Below are 25,389 nucleotides of genomic sequence, written 5' to 3'. Positions count from 1 at the left end.
CACAGGGACTGTGAGATCCTGTGTTCAGTGTCCTGTTCAGCGTGCAGAGATTAGACTCACATGTCCTACCTCCTTACAGGCAAGTATCAGCAGGCTGTATCATAGTTATTCAGGCAGCTGCTTTGCAAAAGTAATCTTGCATTCTGGTTGCTTCCCCATGATTGACTTTCTTTGGTCCTGAAATGTTGGGATAGAATAGGCCCATTTCTGAGGTATATCAGATCACAAAGGTTCACTTACACTCTATATACCTGGAATATTTTGAAGTCGAACTGATGGTATCAACACTACAGAGATTGTCAAGATGCAGTTGTAGTTTTGGATAAGTAAATTTTCCTAAAGTCTCAGTTTAGATACTGAAATCTTTTGTTGGCCAATAGCATTCTTAGTACAATCATGCATAGCCCACAGTCCTTGAAATGATTATTTGAACTCTGGTAATAAAAACTTTAGATTTAATTTTAAATGATTGAAATGAAAATTAAATAGATTCACTCACTTTCTTTTGCAATAAGCCATACTTAAAAATAAATCCAATAGATTAAAACCACCCACTAGATTGTGCTCATACTTCAGAACTAAATTTATTATAAGGGACTTCATTAAAGAAAGTGAATGTGTAAGTGGACAAAGACATTATTTCTAATTCTAAATTTATGGCCAGTGTAGAACTGTAGTATCTTAGTCCAAAGGGAAATTGCAAAACTGTTTGTGTAGTAAAGCCACTACCTAAAGAGCACTATGCAAGTGACAGGATTTGAATTTCAGTCCAAAGCCTGAACTGGGTGACAGCCTCAAAATGGCCCAGAAGGTCTGAAGTGGTGTGCTGAAGTTTGTACTGTGGACATTCCAATAAAACTAGAAGTTCTTTTTCTAGAACTAGAGATTGCTTAAATAGTGGAAATCTTTCTACGTATAGACACAGACATACACATGAGTGCATGCACCCACCCCTGCACCCCTGCGTGCCCGCCCCCCCCCCCCCCCCCCCCCCGCGCCATGAGAGATGTCTGGCAAGATTCTGTGACCCGTCATGTGCAGATGACACCAAACTGACTGGTGCAGCTGACGTGCCCAAGTGACAGGATGCCATCCAGAGGGACCTGGACAAGCTGGAGAGGTGGGCCCATGTGAACCTCATGAGCTTGAACAAGACCAAGTGCAAAGTCCTGCACACTGGTCGCGGCAACCCCTGGTATCAGTACAGGCTGGGGGATGAAGGGGTCGAGACCAGCCCTGCTGAGAAGGACTTGGGGGTACTGGTGGGGGAAAAGCTAGACATGAGCTGACAATGTGCACTTGCAAGCCTGGAAAGTCAGCCGTATCCTGGGAGTGCATGAAGAGAAGCGTGGCCAGCAGGTCGAGGGAGGTGATTCTGCCCCTCTACTCCGCTCTGGTGAGACCCCACCTGGAGTCCTGCGTCCAGCTCGGGAGCCCTCAGCACAAGAAGGACATGGAGGTGTTGGGGCGGGTCCAGAGGAGGGCCACAAGAATGATCAGAGGGCTGGAGCAGCTCTGCTGTGAGGAAAGGCTGAGAGAGCTGTTCAGCCTGGAGATGGGAAGGCTCTGGAAAGACCTTATTGCAGCTGTCCAGTACTTGAAGGGGGCTTATAAGAAAGATGGGGACAAACGTTTTAGCAGGGCCTGTTGCAATAGGACAAGGGGTAATGGTTTTAAACTAGAAGAGGGTAGATTTAGACTGGATAGAAGGAAGAAATTTTTTTTGACGGGGGTAGTGAAACACTGGACCAGGTTGCCCAGAGAGGTAGTGGAGGCCCCATCCCTGGAAACATTCAAGGTCACGTTGTACGGGGCTCTGAGCAACCTGATCAAGTTGAAGACGTCCCTGCTCATTGCAGGGGGGTTGGACCTAGATAACCTTTAAAGGTCCCTTCCAAACCAAATTATTCTGTCAGTCTATGACTCTGGAGTTCAGATTTTTTACTTGCTCTTCCAAATATTTGTGTTAACATCTTTATGCTAGACATAGTATTGCTGATTGGTTTTCTGTTTGTTGTCTCCTTCGTTCATGTGGGAGATCAGCCTCGGAATTCTTCCTTATGCTGTTGGTAAATTATCCTGTGGATAAATGAGCATTTGGTGGCTGATAGTATACCTGCTACGTTGAAACCAATGAGTAGGCAAAGCTGCATGATTGAGTTGAGTGAAGGATCTAGGATTTGAAAACGTGTGTCCACAGCTCACCCAAGAGTGTCCTGAGTGTGCTCTCCTGCCGTGTGAGTGACTGCCAAACAGTTCCCAGTGGGAAATGTCTCTTGGTATGCAGTGTTAAATGACTCGCAGTAACTTCTTCAGGAAGTCGCTGTTTGGAAGAGCTCTGCTCCTGCTGGTTCTGCCTCGGATGCCATGGTTTGACATACTGTTAGTAGCTTTTAATACAGAAATGTAAAAAAATAAAAAAAGGACCTTGTAGGAAAACTGATTTTAAACCATTTTTTTTAATGTTAACTGCTGGCGTGTAGATGTCATATTGTCATTTTTTCTTCACTCCAGTAGTGCTATCCACAGGGGAAGTTGTCTGAGTAAAACATCAAGCCTTCTAATGTGGCTGCTCACCACCACGTTTTGTTATACAGCTAGCAAAATTTTGACAGGCTTTTAAAGGGATGAAATATGAGGTGGGTAAATTTGAGATTGTTCATTTTGAATGTCAATATTTCATGTATATGAAGAGCCATTTTGTTATGAGTAAATGATAAAAACTTGACTAGCTTACTGGGAAAATTCATGGACTACATGCATTTCTAACTTCTAAGATACATTACAGCCTATAATATCAGATTTATGTTAACTTAATTTTACAGCAAAGAAACATCTTTTACAAACAGAAGGAATAAATGCTTCTGTGTTTTAGGCAGAGTTCGGATTGCATATTATGGATACATTAATGAGTATATAAATTACCATTTACCTCAGTTGTCCACTCATAATGATAATGAATGTACTCTCCTGAATATGTACAAAACACTGGAAAATCTTTTTCGCTCTTTTTTGCATTGATACCTGTAAGAATTGTAGAAATACTGAATATATTCAGTATTTCCAGCTATGCATGTTTTGCCCTCGTGTATGTATTTTTTCTGCGTGAGAGCAGAAATCCTTTTTATGAGGAATTTTAGTTATTGTATTTAAGCCCTGTTTTTAAGTTATCTAATTCAGATTGCTTTGAAGTGTTTCACTGACTGTTTTCTGAGTTAGCCTGATACTTTTAGTACTAGTAAAATTCAATACTGTGAAATTCAGCGGTTCTGAAACTCCTGGTGTTAGAAAATAGTCTTTACTTACACTATGAATTTATTTGGGGTGTAGCTGGGCCCTAAGCTTTTTGGAAGTTAGCTTTTCTTTTCTAGTTGCTGGTGCTCTTAGCAGTGTTTTGGCAGCCGACCTAAACTAGAAGTTCATGGGAGCAATCGAAGGCAGTGGCTCTCCAGTGCAAGCATATTAGATTCATGCTGCCACTAGGTACTTTCTGGTTATCTACAGAAATGTAATCTTATGATTCAGTTGTATGTACTTTATGTGTACAGTAGACATAAGAGTAGCAGTGAGCTGTGTGAAATGAGGGAGGGAGGAGCAGAGCACCAGGCTGTCAAAATTGTGGCTCTAAAGAGTTTGCTGTAAAAATTGATTTGACAGTGCTTTCTTTGAGGCCGTGCCAGCTGTTGGTGGAACGAACTCCAGTGCACACCTTGTAGCTGCCAGTGCAGTGAAGCAAGCAGTGGGCTTAGGATATACTGCTTCTGCACTATAGCCAGGACTGTTCTTTGCTGGTTGTAACGTGGTTTCAGGCAGTGGGTGTTATGGGTGTGCACCTTGCTTGTGAGTTTAGGTAGTACTAGGACTTTCACCAGCTTTACACTAAATCATCACTTGTTGCCCAACTCCAGATTTAGGTCCTCTGTCTTCTGTTGGAAAAAGTAAGAGTAACCATGTTGAAATCTGGGATTTTAAGTAGTGAGAAAACGTGACTCTTAATTCCTAGACCAAATTTATCAGTGTCGTACGTCTGGTATCGTGGTTTAGATATTATAATGTGACTGTAATTGGAAAAAAAAAAGTAAGTATAGAATCAGGTCTTGAGTAGCAATTTTCTTTAGGTACTGACAAATCAATCAGTTTAATTCCCCTAAACGGTGAGAATAGGAACTAGAAAAAAGCATGAGAAGTGATAATATACAACATGTATTTCTGATGAGTTTTTGTTCTGGTAATATATCAGTAGTATATCTAATGTGTGATCTAATTTGAAAACATGTATTTACATTTTTTATCTCCACTGGGATAAGTGGTCCAGGGGGAGAGGGGAGCACCTGACAGGTGTACTTGGTTGCTGCACACAATTTGAAGTTGTGTATTGTCCAAGTTTTCCATGGGATGCAATTGAAAGGATTTCCATCAATCTTCAAAACATTTGCATAGTTAGATTCTAACTGTGTAGGCTTCTGGAAGGAAGGAAATGCTTGCAGTTGTTCGGTGGCACAGCAGTGATCTAATTCATCAAGGCATTTTAAGCGTGCACGTGGCTTTATAACTATTTACTTCTCATTCAAAAAAAATATCTAAGCGTAAGTCCTTTGCTGAGTCAATCTCTTAATATACCAATTTTTTTTTTCATGTGTAGCCTTCTCTTTCTGATCACCAATCATAAACCCTTAATAACCGTTACTGTAATGCTACTGTACTGAGTCTGGCTGGGATGGAATTAATTTTCTTCATAGCAGCCCGTATGGTGCTGTGTTTCAGATTTGTGACTAAAGCAGTGTTGATAACACACCAATCCTTTAGCTGTTGCTGAGCAGTGATTGCACAGGGTCAAGGCCTTCTCTGTTCCTCACTCTGCCCAGCAGCAAGCAGGCCAGGAATGGGCAAGAGGCTGGGAGGGGATGCAGCTGGGACAGCTGACCCAACCTGAGCAAAGAGATATTCCTTGCCATATAATGTCATGCTCAGCAATAAAAGCTGGGTGGTAATTTTTCTGGATAGCCGTTGCCTGGGGACACACTGGGCAGTGGGAGGTGGTGAGTAATTGCCTTAGCATCACTTGGGGTTGGTTTTTTCTCTTTCCTTATTAAACTGTGTTTATCTTAACCAATGAGTTTCTCGGTTTTGCTCTTCCCGTTCTCTCCCTGTCCCACTGTGGGTGGGAGTGAGTGGCTGGTGGGTACTTAGCTGCTGACTAGGGTCGATCCACCAGAGGTAGCCACAAAAATACCTACTGCTTTTTTTCCTTTAGTACCCTCTCACAGAAAAAAAGTTTGTGCCAGGTAGGTAGAAGCTAAGTCAGTGAAGTTTAAACTGGAAATATGATATGATTTTTTTAACAGTTACAGTAATGAATTGTTGAACACAGAGGAACAAGTGGCTTCACCTTAGACCTTGAAATTGGAATAAGATTACTTCAGCTGATGAGAGAAAGATCAGCTCTAGCCTGTTGAGTTAGCTTTTAGGAAAGGCGGTGATGTGCAGTCAGTGATGTTTTATGGCTGTAGTTTAAGAAAATCTGTCCAGGCTGTATTAGTCTTTCCTAGCCTCCCCTTCTTCCACTGGTTGATAAGAGTGGGTGGAAACTCAGGAAGATTTCTGAATTATACTTTAGGGAAACCTTAGAAGTGTTTCTGCCAGAACATTAGCTACCCTTGTTTGATAAATCATTGCTGAGTTGAGATAATGATATGGTAGGCATAATTCCACAAGTGTGAGATTGTTATGCAGAGATACAGGACTGCTGAAAAAAAGTGTAAGCTATCATAGAAAATCTTTGTGATTTGAAAACCATGGGAGAAAACATAATAACTGTTGACATGCTTGGCGTATCTGAGAGCATGTCTTTAACCTTTTGTTCTTTTGCTGAGAAGTAGTTAATGTTTTAGAGTAACCTAGTACTAGTGACTTCACTTTTGACAGCATTTTTGTCTGAGATGATTGAATGGGAGAAAGGAAATCTTTCAATAATAAAGCCAAAGAACAAAGGTGTTTGAAGCTATTTTGTGAACTCAGAAGTGGTATAATACATTTGGGACAATGATATTTGAAATATCAAGATAAGAGGGAAAAACCCATCAAAGGACATGTAAGTGAAGAAATACAGCAAGAGGTTCAGGTAGTTATTGCACGTTAGGATGTGCATGGTGGATTTTGATAAACTGTCATGAGCTTACTCAGTGAAACTTCAGAATTGCCCACTAGACCTCATCTATGCAAAAAGCTGTTGTTTCTGGATCACTAAGTAAGATCAATGATCCGTATTTTAGCAACCATTACATACATGACTTGGATTTATGTCACATAGGGCTAGTTCATCCAACTCAGGGGACTGATTATATGATTTGCAAAAACCTTATAGTGGAAAGAAAGAGTTGTTTCCATTTTGCTCTCCAGAGTCTCCCTAAACATATAGTTAGTAATATAGCCCCAAAATTGGTCTTCTGTTATTGAATTGGTACAGGTATTTAGTAGATGAACATTTAAGGAGGACTGTTAGCTATTGAATGACGATTGTTTTCAGACTCCCCCTTACTATTCTCATTGTATGATCCAAAAGTGTACTGATTTTATATATCAGACAGTTATCAACCTGATTCAAGATGTGGAAAAAAAGCATTTTGAGACTTAAAAGCGTAGTAGTTTGAGTCTGAAAATGTTACCCACGCCACTAGTCCCATATTGTAGATTTCCCTACCAATGCCACCTTTAGGGAAGTATTGTTTGCACCATGATATGAGGGCTACCATATCAGCTTTGTACTTTCTGTTTTGTTGTACATACAAAGTGATTTCTTTGTGGGATGTATGCCATTCTGTGTACTGCAATTTAGTGATATTAAATTTAGCTGCACAGCTAGCTGAAATGGTGGGAATGAGTAGTGTTGAGGCTTTGAACAAAGAAAGAGTTGGATGAAATTTTTTTTTAGTCGATTCCAGGTAAAAGTCTGAATATTTTCACAAACAAGCTAAATAGGACTACTAATCCTGTCGAGGGTTGCTCTCATCTGTTTTTCTACCTTGCTTGATTTGAAACAACTAGTATGGTGCAGGCATGCGAATTGTGTTTATGTGGGGATTTTCTTTGTGTTGAATAATTTATTTCCTAGGGACACATGGTGATAATTTCATAAATGCCAAAAATATGTTGAAGTCCATTGTGATTATAGTCTATAATATGATTTTCTTCTTTTAATTCTGAACTGGAGAAGATTTAAAGCTTAGCTATTTTGTGGAAGAAGGATGCCGGTATTTTTCCTTCATTTCCATAGAAAATAATCTTTTGTGGTAGAAGCAGTGATGTTTACCTTTCTGCTCTCATTTAAGAATTGCAAACTTTTATTTTAGCCAGTAAGAATAAAGTTGAAATATACTTTTATTTTTTTTTCTGTATATTTCCTTGATTTATTACTGCAGAAATCAGAAAGGATTTCTAAAGAAAAATAATGTCAATCACTAAAAAGTTTATTAAACTTACTTTCACAGGTTTTCACTCAATTTTTTATCTTCTTTGTTTACTTACAGCCTATGTGAAGTGATTAGCAAACCTAAATTTAGATGTCTGCCTGTCTTCTAAGTGTCTAAGCTCTATTGTAGTCAATGGATATATAGCCAATACAGTCAGTGGAGCCTGGAGAGCAATTCTTCTTCTCCTAAGTGGACATACACTGGCCAGTCAACTGTGAGCTCTCTAGGCTCACTTGACTTTTCACCATTGACATCGGTATGAAGACTACTGTATTTAATTGTCTTGATTTGGAACTGAATCTCATCAAAACCTTGCAGTTTAAGCTAAGCCACCTAGTCTCTTTGTTTGGTCAGGGTAGAGAGACAGACATCTTCACTCCAGTCTTCAAAAAGCGCAAGAAGGAGGACCCAGGCAACTACAGGCTGGTCAGCCTCACCTCCATCCTTGACAAGATGATGGAGCAGCTCATTCTGGAGGTCATCATTAAGCAAGTGGAGGAAAAGAAGGTTATCAGGAGGAGTCAGCATAGGTTCACTGAGGGGAAATCATGCTTGACCAATCTGATGGCTTTCTATAATGGCATAACTGGCTGGATGGATGACGGGAGAGCAGTGGATGTTGTCTGCCTTGACTTCAGCAAGGCTTTTGACACTGTCTCCCATAACATCCTCCTAGGGAAGCTCAGGAATTGTGGGCTGGATGAGTGGTTGGTGCGGTGGATTGAGAAGTGACTGAAGGGCAGAACTCAGAGGGTTGTCATCAGCGGCACTGAGTCTAGTTGGAGGCCAGTAACTAGTGGTGTCCCCCTGGGGTCAGTACTTGGCCCAGTCTTATTCAACTTATTGATCAATGACCTGGATGAAGAGTTAGAGTGTACCCTCATCAAGTTTGCTGACGACACCAAACTGGCAGGAGTGGTAGATACACCAGAAGGCTGTGCTGCCATTCAGCGAGACCTGGACAGGGTGGAGAGTTGGGCAGAGAGGAACCTGATGAGGTTCAACAAGGGCAAGTGCAGGGTCCTGCACCTGGGGAGGAACAACCCCATGCACCAGTACAGGCTTGGGGCGGACCTTCTGGAGAGCAGCTCTGTGGAGAGGGACCTGGGAGTGCTGGTGGTTGACAAGTTGACCATGAGCCAGCAGTGTGCTCTTGTTGCCAAGAAGGCCAATGTTATCCTGGGGTGCATAAGTAGAGTGTGGCCAGCAGGTCGAGGGAGGTTATCCGGCCCCTCCACTCTGCCCTGGTGAGGCTACACATGGAGTACTACGTCCAGTTCTGGGCTCCCCAATTCAAGAAAGATGAGGAGCTGCTGGAGAGAGTCCAGCGGAGGACTATGAGGATGGTGAGGGACGTGGAGCATCTGTCCTGCGAGGAGAGGCTGAGGGAGCTGGGCTTGTTCAGCCTGAAGAAGAGAAGGCTGAGAGGGGATGTTATAAATGCCTATAAATATCTCAAGGGTGGGTGTCAAGAGGACGGGGCCAGACTCTTTTCAGTGGTGCCCAGTGACAGGACAAGGGGCAGCGGGCACAAACTGAAGCACAGGAAGTTCCGTCTGAACATGAGGAAGAACTTCTTCCCTCTGAGGGTCACAGAGCACTGGAACAGGTTTCCCAGAGGGGCTGTGGATTCTCCTTCTCTGGAGATATTGAAAACCTGCCTGGAGGAGGTCCTGTGCAGCCTGCTGTAAGTGACCTTGGCAGGTGGGTTGGACTAGATGATCCGCAGAGGTCCCTTCCAACCCCTATGACTCTGTGATTCTGTGATCTTCTGAGGGCAATTCACTTTACCTAATTTAAACATCTAGTTTAAACCATGGAATGAGAGCATAGTATAGCCAAAATCTATGCATACTCTGCCATAGTCTGTAGAAGTCTATAGAGTTAAAAACAAAATCTGTGATTGTTGTGTAGTTACTGTTATCAATTGCAGGGCAAGATAGAATGTCTCTTAATTAATGTAATAACCTGATAGGTACATTGAGACATAACTAATCAGAGCTTTCTTGTAATTAGGCCTGTGATTAATAGACTGTGAAGACTGTTTCATTTGTATTAAATACATGGACAGTCACAAGGAAATTATAATTTGAGCCTGCATTGAATAACTAACAGAGGACCTCAGGATAGCACAACAGTGAAAGACTATGCTCTTTATAAAGAATGAATATATTTAGTCGCTAGTTTAGTCCTGTTTTTTTCAAGTTCTCTTGCAGCCTTATCGATATGTGCATGAATCTCTCTCTTGGAAATATCCACAGATCAACTTTTGCAAGTTTCTTTTAAAACAGTCTGTCTGACATAGTTTAGTAAAACTGGTGAATGTAAAAGCATATGAAGATACTGTTACGGAAGAAAGTAGAAATAACTTGTTTCATTTCTGGTTTGTGCAGTGCAAGGTAAAATTGTTGGAGAAGTTAACTGCCAGTTTTTCTGGAACTGATGTCATCTTTCTGCCCATTTTCTCATTCTGGTCAGGGCAGAACCCAATTTGGGGCAATACAGCAGGGAAGCAGCAGAAATGAATGTGTTCACCCTAGTGCTCTAGTCTGTACTAATTACGGAAGTTCACTTTCACCCCTCTTCTGTGCTGCGGTGTCTCTCATGGGTCTACAGGGACTTAATAGGTAATGACGTCTGAACAGGCTTCTTCATTTGTTACAGAGCTGGAAGGGAGAGACTGAGGGGAGTCTTACTGATGGAAAAGACAACAGGCATAGATTGAAAGACAGACAGCAGTGGGAAGAAGATGGGAGGAGAGAGATTATGGGTAGTGAACAGTTCATCTGGCAGCATGGAGACCCAATCTGGCATGACTTTTTATGTGTTATTATAAGGTATACTGTGCATGGAAGAACATGTTATAAAGATAGACAAAATTTTACATTTTTCTTATTTGAATTAGGTGAAACTGGGAACAAGCACAAACCTTAGAAATTTGTGTTAGAAAGGCAAAAAGTATAGTTAATATTTTTAAGGGACATGTAAGTGTCTTACATGTCTGTTTTCATGCATGGTTGAAACTTACCTCTTGAATTTTTCATCAGGAAATGAATCTGAGTTTCAACAATCTTGTGCCATTTTTATTCTGCTGTTCATGCAGAGGCGGCTTCATTGAGACTAGTTGGTCTTTTTTCTTTTCTTTTGCTTATGAAATCTTGTCTACTTAGCATGTTGTGAGTCAGATCAGACTGCTGCTAACCAAAAAGGAATTTTATTTTTTGTAGCTTGTTGTACACATTATTTTTCCTTATTTAATACCTTCACTTTTGTCATCTTTTTTTGAAACATTTCAAACTTGTAAGAGTATGTTTAGAGTACCATGTAGTATGTTATTCCTGCTGTCTATTGATATGCCACCTGAGCACCAGATGAGAGCATCAAATAAACTTTGGATAAGTTCATCAGAAGTTTAAGATAGTATGTCTTTTACTAGGGAATGGTGCTGAGAATACCCCTAACAGTCTTTTCACCTTCAGTGAAGTATATAATTTTACTTAAAAAATGAGCTGAGTGCTCACTAAGTACAGTTACTGCATTTGTCAAGTTTTTTGCTTTTCTGGGGGGGGTCAGGGGGGCGTGAGGGGGCCCGTTTGTTTCTATCACTCTTCCCACCCCTCCAGCTGATGGCACAGCCAAGCAACTAAATACAGGCTGATGACACATTTCCTTGTAATTGCCAGTTTGCTGAGGATGAGAAGAGTCTGAAAGGAAACATGAGCTTGAAGAGCATGAGTTGAGGGCTGAGCGTATGGGGTCCCTTTCCCTTGATGGACTTGATGGGTGGCAGAATTTGGTAGGAGGGCAAAAGCAGCGAGGATCATGAAGTTGTGATACTATTTCAGGGATCTTTGACAGTTTGTGTGGCAGGAAGATATGGAAGGAGTTAACACCTGTATATGAATGTGGATTTACACAGAGCATATGTCTGAAGCTATTATCACTGATACTGTTATTGCTGGTTGGGGTAGAGATGTTTTTTGCACATTCTGCAGAACTCAGGAGCCCTGCTGTAGTAAGTTGGAGACCACTTTCACACCTTGCTTGGAGCAGCTTGAGAAGCAAATCTCTAAAAGGTTCTTCACTCCCCTTTTGCAACAGAATGCTCATAGTGAAGAGCTATGTCTTCCTTAAATGGCAGGCTTTGTGATCTGAATCACCTTTATGTTGACTTGAATTTGTGTTTACTTTTAATGACATCTCTGAAAATGCTTGAGACAAATCAGTTTTAGGCTTATCACACAAGTAAGTAGCATTTTTTGGAACTGCATACTATTTTCAGTTTACTAGGATTCCAGCAATGTTATTTCTTTTTTGCTTTAGGTGTACAGGATTGGTACAACTCATTTGTTACTCCAAACAGATAAAAGTAGTCTATATCTATAGTTCTTTTAACTTTTCTAATTGCTGTCAGAGGGTAGAACTGATTATGCTCTGGGACAGCACACGTCTCTATGTCACTCAGGCCTTATTATTGGTGTGTTAACAATAGATTAAAAAATGGTCCTTTTTTAATCAAAGTTAATTTCACATCATCTCAGAATAACACTTTTTTTTGATACTTTGTGCAATTATGTTCTTTAGTTTTATTGCTATGTTTCAGAATAAGGTAAAGAATTGTATAAACAGTTTTATTTTATGAGGTGTTTCTGTTAAAGACCATTTCTTTCTGTGACAAGCAAGTTCACTGATGTCAACAATCAAGTAACATTTGTCTTGCATTGACACGTAGTCATTCTAAAATTTTTCATCTCTTTATTATCTTTTTTAATGCTGCATTAATTTTCTAATGTGTTGATTGTCACCCATGCATATCTTTAAAAACTTGGTAGTATCAATGCATATATCTCAGTTCTCCTCATCTTGTTTTTATTAATCTAAGATAGAGAAATCATTTTCAAACCATGATTCAGAGAAATTATTTAAAATACAAGTTAGCTATTACAGATTGTCACTTTTCGTTTGGTAATAGAATCCTCTGCAGTGGAATTCCTACTGCTGTTGTGGTCCATTACAAACACAAGATTACATCTTTCCATTTGTCACTAATTCTGCATTTTGGCAGGGATAAAAGGAAAGGTTTGCTGTTAGAGTGTTGCCAAGCAATCAAAATATGAATTAGTCCAATTTCTGGATTTTTCTTGTGTGATGTAAATCAGAGGGTTTCTCCTACCTTGGTGAGAGACAGTCTAGATGAAGTTACACTGTATAGCTTTGCCATTTCTAAGATTAGTAAGTAGCTTAATTTCTCCCTGTGGAGTTCCATTTCAAAACTAAAGACACTTTTTTCGTTCCCTGAAGATAATTTTCAAGAATCACGTCACAGATGATCATGTCTTCATAAGAAATGAGATGGGGCCTGTTTTCTCCTTTTGTCTTGTGAAGTTAAATTTCTCCTGCTGAAATGGAAAGTTTGTTTCAATCTGGTTTTCACTTGTACCTAATTGTTTGTACCACTAGAATAAAAAGAATGGAAACTCTTGGAGTGGACAAAGGTAACTTGCTGCATCTTAAAAATCATGCATGCTGTTACTCATGTTTACTGTTATTTGGTATACTCCCTCTTAAGTATCTTCTTCGAACATAATTAACTGATGGCAATACAAAGTAACTATTGGTACTTAAAAAATTATTCATGAAGTGAAGGTGTGTGGAAAAGATGAAGCAGTGATAGACTTAAGTGTGTGGAAGTTATTGTGAAATTTATGCTTGGGGACAGATGAAGAGTAAATACTCTTAATAACTTAGCTAGTTTTTTTGTCTTGATTTTGTTGTACATTCCTGTAATTTTTTTTTCCATTGAGCTTTTTTGTTTTGCGGTGGCAGCCACAAATTTCCTGTGGAACTGTGTGGATTTCAGGGTCACCTCCCACATTAGTCACTGATTTCCACTCAGGGCACATGCCCAGCAAAGAGCCACAGCTTCCTTCTGGATTCCTAATCTATGTTTCATGTGTAGGGAGCCAGGAAGAACCTCAGCAGCAATATGGGGAGCGCTTCTCTTTCTGTAGCTCTGCAAGGCCAGGGTGTACAACAGCAACTAGGTGGTACCAATGCATGGGATAGGAGATGGTTTCCTGTTGACAATGCGTTTGTATCCATGTCCGCAACAGTGTAATAAAATATTTGCTCACGTATATGAAATAGTATTTTGGAGGACTTGCTTTAAAAAATGTCTGCCCATTTGATTCGACATTGGAGTGCCCAGATATGAATGCATATTCTAATCAGATCATTGTTCTGTGTCTGGGTGAGATAAAAAATGCACCAAGCCTCCTGTTACACCAATTTCCAGTGAGAAGAAACTTGGATGTAAGGGTCAGAGAAGAGCTACTCACCGCTCTGAAAAGATGCATGTTCTGAATAGTTAAATGAACAGGATTCAGATTATTTTGGGTGAATTTGAGTGGGTAGCGGGGGTTGGGTTGTTTAACGTAGATTCTGGTGGGTAAGTCACTGTATAGGCTAAAACCGCTTCAGACGTGAACACTTCATAGGGTAAAGCTAGCAGCAGTTTGAGAAGGTGGGTGTTTCCAGCTGTTTTCTTCAAAGTGGAAAACAGGCTTTTCCTTTATAAATGCTCCTTTACTTTTGATAAATACAAGATTAGTTTAGGTGCACTATCCCACTAATTTTTTGTTTTGTTTTAATTTTCTAAAGGAGTTGATGACCAAACTGATAACAGAGACACCTGACCAGCCAATCCCATTTCTAATTGATCATCTTCAGTCCAAACAGGGGAACCGCAGTCAGCTTCAGAGAACGCTGTCTGGCTCTGCTGCCCTTTGGGCGGAGAGTGAAACATCAGGTATGTTCTGTATGCTGGAAAGGGCTAGTCTCCAGTATAATCTTCCCACACTTTTGTCCGTGGTTTCCTGGATGCACAGGTACCTGCTGAGCAGATACTGCCCTGTGGTTTTGAGCATGCATAATAAATCCTGTTCGTCCAGTAGATACTGATTTTAAGATATATTCTTGGCTATCAGCTTAGCCTATGTACATATCATGTGAGTATGGGTCAGAGTTACAGGACAGAAGTAATCCCAGTCTCAATGGGAAAGAAGATACATCTAAAGGTCCTTTGATTTTCCTGCTTTCCTCCTTGCTTTCCCTTTCCCTTTGCTTTGTTTTCCTTTTCCCTCCTGTGGTGTATTTGTGCCTGGGATTAGCCTCTATTAAGGTATTTTCTTTAATAATACATATTTTTAACAGCCCGTCATTCCAGCACTTAATGAGAAGGTGCTATTAGTACTTTATGAACTCTGTGTGAATAATTTATTGTAGATCTTCAGGAGCATAAAATAATTTCTGAAATAATATCTGCTCTGATTCTAAAGTAGAATTATTGTCTCTGATATTCTGATACAAGCTACTATTAGAATGTTGGGTTTGTATTTAACAATTGACTGGTAATCTGTTTCAGAGTATAATAGACCTCCAGTATTTCCTGACAAATCAACTTTTTATTTATATAAAATGTAAAGTTTTAAGTATAGGCAGTCAAACAGGTAGGAGAATAGATGAAGGTTAAGGACTTTTTCATAACAAAAAACAAAGATGTTATGTTTTTAATGAAGAACATATTAATGAATTTCTAAATTTTGATGTTTAGGAAATGGAAGAGATATATGAAATTTAGCATAAATCAGAAATAGGAAAACAAAAAGAGCTGACTTTGGTTTGGACTGATAGGTCTTGTTTTTTCTGGATTATTTGTTTATTAAGTCTTTGAAAAGTGACCCTATAAATGTTGTAATTGCATGATTTGATTCTTTCAACAGAAAATAAAGGAACGAGGAGAGATTTTAGAAGTTATGATAAACCTTGGCAGGTAAATGCAAAAAAGCCTAAAAAGTCAAAAAGTGACCTTGCTGTGTCCAACATTTCTCCGCCGTCACCGGAGTCCAAGTCATGTAAGAAAGCTCCACTACATTATTAATTCATGCCTACTTCCAAAACTGTAGTATGTTTTTCTGTTGAGTTAGGATTAAAATAAGCAAACTATGAACAGTTGAAATGGCTAGATGCATGTTCTAAGAGTTTGATTCTTCATTTAATTTCACTTGAATGATGAATATTTAATAATACCCTATGTTGTCATCTATAGATAGAAAAGAATTCTAGATAAATAAAAACCTAGAATAATATTTGGGTGTCAAGCACAATTTTATGTTCAGTTACCAATTATGATTTGATGTTTTAGTTTGGATTGCCATTTTGCATGTGCAATATCTGTTGGTATTGATCCTAATAGATTTTTTTCAGTGGGTCAGGTAATGCAGAACTATGAATTATGAACAGATACTGTTCAAGATATGGGGGCAGTGTCAGCAGAACAGGTGTATTTCTCGGAGAGTTTCTGAAGGAATCTAAATGTACACTGAAAGAAAAGGCAAAACAGAGTGACTGAAGAGAATATTGTCAATGACCTGTAAAGCCGAACTAGTAAAAACAGAGGCAGTAAGCCTTAATGAAATATAGTGCTTCCTGTGTACTGGCTATTGAAGAAATTTATTTTTTAAACTAGTTTTTTAATGGATTATTTACACAAATAAATATATGTACAATGTACACACACACACATAAAGGTACACACACAAGTGTGTATACAAGATTTTTTCTCCAAAGGAAATTGCAAAATTATATTTTCATCTGTTGACTATTGTAGCTTTTAGAAATTTTTATAATAGCCAAATCTTTTTAATAACTCAGAGTATGGTTAGTTGACCAGATGAGAACAGAAATACATAGAATACTGCAATAGAAGGGTTGCTGTCTTTCCTCTAAAAGCAAGATGGCAAAGTCTAGACTTCAGTGGAGTCAAAGAAAAATCTCTCACTGGCCTCAGTAGGTCAAAATATAGCACTGCAATGGGTAGAGTAAATCATGATAGATTTATGCAATCGAGATGCTGTGCTTTTGGGTAATTAACAGTCTTGTATAGTTATGAAACCTTTCTGATTGAGAATAAATAACTGTAACAAGCAAAAAAATAGCTGTACAGGTAGCTGTGTCCCATAGCACAGCTTTTGTCAGGATGGTATTGTCCTAGCAAGATTTCTGGATTATTTTTTCTGGAAATGCAGCATGTGTCTCTGTTTCTTCTTCATGAAGCACATTGCTTGCTTCAAAAAGACTCAGACTGGATCATCAGTTCTACTGTATCTCTCTATGGGCACATGAATTTTTAAGTCACTCCATAAGAAGCATGTGGATTTTAATTCACTTGCAAGAGTAAATAGAGATATTCAGAGAAGTGATCATAGATCAGACTCAGATTATGAGTGACTAGCAGTCTTTGCTGGATAGGAGCAATTTATGGAGATACGCTGTTAGAAACAGTGGCCAATGATGTTGTGAGCTATTCCCATAATCATATTGTGTTCTTCTCTCTCCCTGGTGCTTGCCCTTCAGACGCTCCAATATGCGTCGAGTAACTTCTATGCCATCTCTTAAAGATCTCAAGTCCTCAGTCTTTATCCCTCGTAGGGGTGTGAGATCACGTCACTTCCTTCCTTTGTGTGCCTACTACAAGTTTTCATGCTTATTGGTCCTTAGGTTGTCCCAGCATAGGGACAAAGCAGGTTAGGCCCTCTAGACTACCAGGTCACATGTCAGGCAAGGAAATAATTTATACATCCATGGTAAGACTGGACTCAAAGATCTGCTCTTGTGGACTGAAGGACATCTAATAATGCTCTTCAGCTGGTAAGGCTTGCCCTCAAGCTACCTAAGTCTAGCAGCAGAATTTGTAGGAATGCAGCTTCAGCTACAACAGAGGAGGATAGAATTAAGGTGTGCTTAAGGCAATTGGACATGGCACTACAAGGGATTTATTCTGAGCATGCTGAGAGGAGACTAATGTCATTGCAAGGCTATTTGATCAACATGGAAAGGTCATGATGATTGTGGAATGTTCCTGATGACTAGAAAAAGGGAAACATTACATTTATTTTGAGGTACAGCAAGGAGAGGTTTGGGGACTACAAGCTGATCAGCCTAACCCCGCTCTCTGAGAAGGTTATTGAGCAAATTTTCCTTGAAGGTGGTCCCAGCCACAAGAAGGAGGAAAATGTGATTGGGAACAGCAAGCATGGATTTATGAGATCATATGTGCCTGATCAGATCAACCTGATTGCCCCTTTAGATGAAATAATTGGCCCTGTAATCAAAGAAAGAGCAGTGGTTGTCTAATACCTTGACTTTAGCAAAACTTTTCAGTCTCCCGTAGTGTCCTTATAACTCAGTTAGTGAGATATGGACTGGATAAGTGGACAACAAGATGTGTGGAAAGTTGGCTCAGCTGTTCACTTCAAGGGGTTGTGACTGGCAATGCAAAGCTCAGTTGGAAAGCCTATCACTAATGGCATGCTTAAGGGACTTGTACTGAGACCAATACCATGTAAAAGTCTTTCTTAATGTCCTGGGTGATGAGGTAGAATGTTCTTTTAGCAGGGGTGCAGGTGAGACCAAATTGTGGGAAGTGATTGGTATTCTGGGTAGCAGGGCTGCTATTCAGAGGGATCTCAACAGGACTGAGGAATGTGCTGAGAGGAACCTCATGAAGTTCAACACAAGAAAAACGCAAAATCCTGTACCTTGGATGGAATAACCCTGAACAATAGTATAAACTGGGGTCTGAATGGCTAGAAAGTAGTTTTGTAGTAAAAGTAGTGGGGTGCTGATGGACAAGAACTTGAATATGAACCAGCTGTGGCTGTGTGCTCTTGCAGCGCTGAAGGTGAACTGCATACTAGGCTGCATTAGCAAGACAATAGTCAACAGTGTTTATTTCGCATGGAATAGGTCATGATAGACAGTGGTGTATTGGAGCAAGTCCAGTGAAGGTCCACCAAAAGGATGAGAGGGCTAGAGCATGTGATGGGTGTGAGAAAGCTGAAGTAAATTGGTTTGTTCATCCTGAAGAAATGAAAGCTAAGCTCCCCTTAGCTTTCATTGTCATCATCAACTATTACACTGGAGGGTGGTAGAGAAGACATAGCCAGAATTCTTCTTGAAGGTGTGTAGTGAAAGGACAACGGGGAACAAAAATTATACTGTGAGTGTGGTCAAACACTGGAACAGGTTGTCCAGAGGGGCTGTGGAATCTCCATTCTGGTAGGTACTCGAAACTCAACTAGAGAGTCTGAGCAACCTGCCCTCAGTGGACCAGTTTTGAGCAGTTGGCTGGACTAGAAAACTCGGAGGTCCTTTCCAGCCTAATAATCCGCTTTTTCCATGCTTTTCTGTTTACACCCTCTCCTGTTTTTTTTTCCATACCATTATTTTAAACCTTGATTCCTCCTATTATTTTCATGACTTACCCATGCAAATATTTGTCTCTGCAACTTTTTGAAAATACCTTGTGTATTTGAACTACATTTTTTTTTAAATTGCTATTGCATAGGCTGGTTTCAGCTGTGTGCCTTTTTGCCATATCTTGCTTCTCTTTTTCTGCCAACAACCAAATTAATACTGATTTTTTTTGGCATTTTTTTTGCTGGGTTTATACCACTGGGTACCATGTGCCCCTTCAACCACTCAGATCAGCAGAAAACAAGCATGTTCAGAAGCCATTTATTACTCTGTCCAGACGCGGACATTTCATTTGTTCTGTGCCTTCAGTCTGTACCTCAAAATATTTTTGGGCATCATTGTACATTTTTTTTCCAAAGCCTTTCCAGGGGGGTAGTGAGGACTCATCTGAGAAAGAGAATGTTTTAAGCCTGCTGAGACCTAAAAATTTGCTTGCAGATTGGTATTTAAAACAAACAAAAAAAACCCCACACCCAACAACTTAAAAAGCCCCCCAAAACTGCCAAAACAAACCGAAAATTTAATAAAGAGTCCATCAGCTGTAATATGTTGGTTGCAGAGCTTTCGTCTTATGACTATCTTGTTCAAATGATCCTGAACTTGTAAGTTTCTTCAGAACTGAGAATTGTCATTTCATAGGAATCTTTGGAAACATCAGGAGAATTAATTTATTAATTAATTTTATTACTTTTTTTTTTTTTCTTCAGCAGAGCTGATGTTGACTGCAGTGTGCATGCTATTCCTGCACAGAAATCTCTTCCTTATGCATGCAGCTTTTTTACTGGAAAGATTCCTCCAGTCCCTCCTCCTGCCTGTTATGATCTCAGTCACACCTGAAACAAACACGCACAAGAAACCCTGGTATCTAAGAGATCTGACCACTTCTTCGGTGTGTGCAAAAACATAATTAAGCAGAAGCTGCTGCTGTTGTCTGGCAAGGAAGAGGCTTGAAGCTAGGGCTCCTAGTGTGTGTCTGTATGTGTGTTTGTGTATATGTAAATATGTTTGATGAAATGTTTAGATGATCACATTCTGTATTTGAAGAAGAACAAATCTGGAAGTTTCTAAATAGTTTGTGAAACAGAATTCTTGCTTCCCAGCTAGCTACTTTTAGGCAAAGTAGGTTGATCTCTTCACCACCTCTGTGTTCAATCAGATCACAGATCATCCTTTCACTCTGCTTCAGTTCACCATTCTCGCGATATCCCATTTACAGCTACAATGTTTTGTACTTCTAATTGCCCTGTACTTCTAATTATCTAGGACTGTAGGCCATCGTTCTCTTAGCCTTTTGATATCTAGGGACTGTGTAAACCAGTTTGGCTGTGTTATCAAAGAACTCTAATATGAATGCTGTTGCGAGATTTACATACGTGAGTAAATTTATGCTCAATAGCACACGTATTTTTGTTCTTTGAGATGTGAGATGCTCATACAATGTGTTAATGAAATGTAGGTGTTAATGAGCAACTGGTCTGATTCTGTCTGCAAATCATGTCTTGAAAAGACATGTATATGTAGACAAAACCAGTACTGATCTTGTACCATCATCCAGTAAGAAAAAAAGGTCTGCTGATTTGTGACAGAATTCATAACACATCTGCGAGTGAATCTCATGTGCATTTGTTGGGGGTGGTGTGCCACCAGAAAACCGGAAATACTGGAAAGCATGTCTTCGTAGTCCTCTAAGATGAGATGGGGAAATCTCAGCTCCATAAAGGGAAAACCTAAATATTTCTATACAAATACTGTGAAGTGGATGTAATAAATCTTCTGAATTGTAGGCAAACAATTTCAAGAGAAGTTGTTATATAAATCTCTCAAATAACAAAGATTAGGTTGAGGCAGGTAATGTGATGAGGGATTTAAAATTATTGATATGATTTTGAGGAAGGCATGAGTATAATAAAGAGCAAGGAAGATTGGAATATTATGAAAGGATTTTGCTAAGTGTGTAGTGACATATACATGGAAGTGATATATGATGGTCTTCATACATACATAAGAAGATAGTGTATTTCAAAAGATCTCAAGGAGAGGTCATGTGGTCTTTATACAGTTCTACATGCTTCACACAAAGCCATCCATTTGAAAATGAGCAGTGCCTGGTGGTAGATGCCCCATCCCTGGAAAGGTTTGAGGTCAGGTTGGTCGGGGCTTTGAGCAACCTGATCTAATTGAAGATGTCCCTGCTCACTGAAGGGGATTGGACTAGATGACCTCTAAAGGTCCCTTCCAACCCAAAGCATTCTATGATTCTATGATCCTATAGTTGGGAAGATACAAGTTCATATTTTAAAAACATTTTTAAGCAAGCAGAAAATGAACCTTGAAGGGAGAGACACATGCCACATGGTGTAATGAAGTAGATTTTAGTTTTAATATCCATTCTAAGTAACAAGAACCATGTCGTCTCGAGAAGTAATAAAAATTTCAGTCAGTTCTAATTCTGCTTAACTTTCCCCTCAGTTTTGGTTCTGTAGAATTGAATTGTCTTGAAAAAATTCTACTGAAACTCAGAAATGTTCCATGATGTAATGAAGTAGATTTTAGTTTTAATATCCATTCTAAGTAACAAGAACCATGTCTTCTCGAGAAGTAATAAAAATTTCAATCAGTTCTAATTCTGCTTAACTTTCCCCTTAGTTTTGGTTCTGTAGAATTGAATTGTCTTGAAAAAAATGCTACTGAAACTCAGAAATGTTCCATGACAGCATATCTGGTTTGATACGTTTTCACTGAAGTACAAAATGGTTCACGGAAACACAGACTGTAGTACAACAGCACGCAGACCAAATTTCCACCATGTTTTTTACTGGTTTTCCACCATCCGTCTAGTGAGATGCAGTCCAAGCTTGCTCTGTTTGTGGAACATTTCTCTGAAACTAGGGAACATTGTTTCTTGAGCAACTTTCCCTACCTTCCAAGGACAGAGTCGTGATACTCTCATTTTCCTGATGCTGGTTGGTCCATATACTTAGCACTTGCTGATCCTGGAAGCTCCATGGCTGTTGACTAGAACTTATGTATGTTTCATTCAGCTTCTGTCCCATGACAAGTTTTATTTCAAAATCTTAAGGTTTCTCAAAAATGCTGTCCTTTGGTATTTTGAAGAATGGATTTGTTTCAAATTGGCATGATATCAAATACCAGCTTGTTCAAATTTTCTGCAGCCTGGAAGGTCTAAGGTCTGGTTGTCTTAGCACATGGTTTTACTTTATTAAATTATTGCCTGTTTGTATTTTGGTGGTACTGTGAGACTTCGATGGTGTGGTGAGTTGAGTATAAATATGATAAGAAAAGTCTGTCAAATTGCTAGTAGGCTAGAGTGAGTGATGCTGTAGAATACAGTGTTGGTACACTGAAGGGAGAAGATGAGATAGCTGAAAAAGCAGGCAGTAAATTAGCATGTGATCTCAATATAAAACAAAGATGAGCAAAAACATAGAGACCTCATTATAGAATTTCTTTTCTAGTTTACTAAATATTTATATTTACAGTTATTAAAAGTTTAGAAAAAATACCCAGTGGAACATTTTGTTTTCTGTAAACATGAAAAAAGATGAGAAATACTTAAGTTGTGCTATGTAAGTTAATTATGCTATGGTCTATGAATGGAGGCAATTTTTGGTCATACAAAAATTTAGACAACTTTTGATAAACATAGTGGTTCCTAAACCAGGGAATTATAAATTAAATGATTGGTGTTTAAAAGTATCAACAAAAATTATAAGCTGTCCATCTGAGTAAAGGCTAGTAGTACCCTAATACTCTTAAGGCCTGTATCTGTTCACTAGGAACCACCATAGCTCGCTATTTCCATTGTCCTCAGAAGGAAATGCATGACTTCTTTTTTTGTACACAAAGCAGAACTGGACTCTGACACTCCAATGTGCCCCTCTCTTCCCTTCTCCTTATTGAGGCTTTGTATATCTCTTTCCTTCTACTCTTATCTCTGTAGGTCCATTTCAATGTCTTCTTTGCCTTCTGTCTTTGAGAATGTCTCTAATTGCAGTCTAATGTAATAACTTCCCTAATACTTACCGGGGTTCGTGAGTGGGTGTTACAGATCAGAATATACTCTGGGTTGTCAGACTCTGTATAAATGTTTTGTTTGAAAGTGGCTTGATTTATGTCTACGGGAGATGGAATCATGTTCTTTGTGACAGGAGGACTTAAACATACCATTGTCCCATTTCTTTACCTGGAAAAGATGGCTATTGACTTAACTTCAACTTTCCCTTGTGGAGCTGATCCACAGCGGAGCAGATTTTATATTCACCCAGAGGGCAGTCAGCAGTAAGGCAAACCTCAACAGCAATAGTTATTTAACACATTTTGTAGTAGCTACCAGAACTTGAAGTCTAATTTCCCCATTTTGTTATAAAAGTTCTTCCTCATGTTCCGTCTGAACATGAGGAAGAACTTCTTCCTTCTGAGGGTGACGGAGCACTGGAACAGGCTGCCCAGGGAGGCTGTGGAGTCTCCTTCTCTGGAGAGTTTCCATACCCGCCTGGACGCGGTCCTATGCAGTCTGCTGTAGGTGACCCTGCTTTGGCAGGAGAGTTGGACTAGATGACCCCCAGAGGTCCCTTCCAACCGCTACCATTCTGTGATTCTGTGAAAAACACTCTGGAATTCCAAATAATTGTAAGATACCACTTTGCACGATCTGTAGGAGTCTGTAAGTTTCCTTCTTAGCATGTAATGAAAATGAATTTGTAATCATAAATTAGTTGACAGCTGTCAAAATAGTAAATTAGAATTTCAAAGCTGACCAGGACATTATAGGCTTTGTATTGGACATTATAGGCTTTGTTTTTAAAGTTATTTTTAAGTGAGTACTTAGTAACCATTGATAAATGCAACTGGTCCTTTCTGTTGGGAATGTGGACTAGGCATCATCATCTTCACACCAGCATGTGCACTTCTTGGCACAGTAATGCTGTATTTGGAGACAACCCAACAATTGCACTTGGTGGTGAAGGCAGCAGATCGCTTAGTTCAGAACCCTGGCAAAAAGACCATGTTAAACTGCAGTTCCAGAGACAGCGTTGTTTTTGTTTCCATTTCTACTAATTGTTAAACATGTTCACGTTGATCAGTGCAGCTCTGTTCATTGTGGGTCCTACATATCTCCAAAACTCCTTCTCTTTTTTCCTGCCATTGTAGGTAAAGTTAGATCTGCAGTTGAGAGACTCTTGTTTTAAAATTAGATCAAAGATTTTGGTAATAGATAATGCGTAGAAGACTGTAAGCTCAGGACTGTGCTTCCCAAAGATTGAGTTTGTTTAAATATCGAAATAAAGATTATAGGCTGTACACCATAAATGACAGAGACATACTTTATTTCACTGTTTTTATGAACTGTGTTATCTACACTTCATGATTTTTTTTTTTAAATTGTATATACATGTTGTTTTAAAAGCTTTGACTAAAATATGTATTTTTTTCTTTTTGATAAAATGACTAACAAAGCCAGAAGTACCAGTTACTCATTTTCATTTTGACATTTTTCCTTATTGGCCCCTAGGACACACAGTTCTGTTTTGATGTAAATGAAGTACCTTCATACGCAGTATTTTTATTACATTTTTTCAGTTATCGCATTATTTTTATTATTTTTAATCATTAATATTAATTATTCCTGTTTACCAGTTAATTCAGTCGCAAGAATCACCCCAAGTATGCATTTGTTCATAGGTGTTTTCATTTTTACTTCATGTTGACCAAAGAAAATATTTCCAGCTGTTAAAATAGGATACTTAAGTAACTTCCACTCAAGGTACTTCACCTTGTAAGTTCATTGTGCAGCTTTTTTTTCTGCTCTAGGAGTCTGAACTACCAAATCTAAACTTCATGTATATATCTGTGTACATTTAGTGCCAAGGTCAATAGAGCATCCTAAATGGGATTGGAGGACAAAACCGGAGAACCATGATTTTGATGAACTAAATGATATTCTTCAAGAGAGCAAAAAACTTGGAAAAGCCCTTGAGAATCTGTCTCGCAGTAAGTTGATTGATTTTAGTTTTTTAATGTAATCATGCAGCCTGAACTGTAATTGGAAGTATGTATCAAGAAGGTGATCTTCTATTCAATGAAGACAAAGTTCATTGACATGAGCAGTTACATTCCTGTTGATGAGGTTTACAGAATGTCTGAGATAATTTAGCAGCTCTCCTGCTGACTGAAACTACTTCCCCTGCACCTCCTTTTTTGTTATGTTAGTTTTCTGTCAGATTAGTGGGCTGACTTAGCTCATAAAGAGATCACCACAAGAGGCTGGTTTAAGGAAAATAGTGGGAACGTGCAGCAGTGAGACTGCTCCTTTGGTTGGTAGCAATTAGATTGGATTAACCTTTGTGAAACCTTAACCTCATTGATGGAGATCAGACCTGTCATTGAAAAACAGTTAAGTATTTTGTATCCTTGACCCAAATTAATTCCTTCCAGTTCTCAAAAGCAATTCAGATAAATATTTTAAAGCATCTAAAATAAATACTCAAAAACATCTTAGCCAATTATTTCATAACAAAACCCAAGTATTATCCCTTAAAAGACATAGTCAAACAAGAGCCGTGTTTAAAAGTAGCATGTTCAT

At 39.2% G+C, this 25,389-nt stretch overlaps 1 protein-coding gene across 3 annotated transcripts in view; it reads left to right on the top strand.

Moving 5' to 3' along the window:
• Positions 1–25,389, top strand: part of C3H8orf34 (chromosome 3 C8orf34 homolog) — a 194,852-nt gene that overhangs the window by 24,660 nt on the left and 144,803 nt on the right. For 2 of the 3 annotated variants that reach the window (XR_012763426.1, XM_075416032.1), the window contains exons 2-4: positions 14,130–14,277; positions 15,251–15,382; positions 24,669–24,797. Coding sequence is in view for 2 of the 3 variants with exons in the window: in XM_075416032.1 (XP_075272147.1) it covers positions 14,130–14,277; positions 15,251–15,382; positions 24,669–24,797 (409 nt within the window). In the remaining variant the exon portion in view is untranslated. The remainder of the gene's footprint in view (positions 1–14,129; positions 14,278–15,250; positions 15,383–24,668; positions 24,798–25,389) is intronic. The other variant, XM_075416033.1, reaches the window with a different exon arrangement.

This window comes from Opisthocomus hoazin, chromosome 3, assembly GCF_030867145.1.
Source record: "Opisthocomus hoazin isolate bOpiHoa1 chromosome 3, bOpiHoa1.hap1, whole genome shotgun sequence".
Lineage (NCBI taxonomy): Eukaryota > Metazoa > Chordata > Aves > Opisthocomiformes > Opisthocomidae > Opisthocomus > Opisthocomus hoazin.
This window is presented reverse-complemented; position numbering and strand designations above follow the sequence as displayed.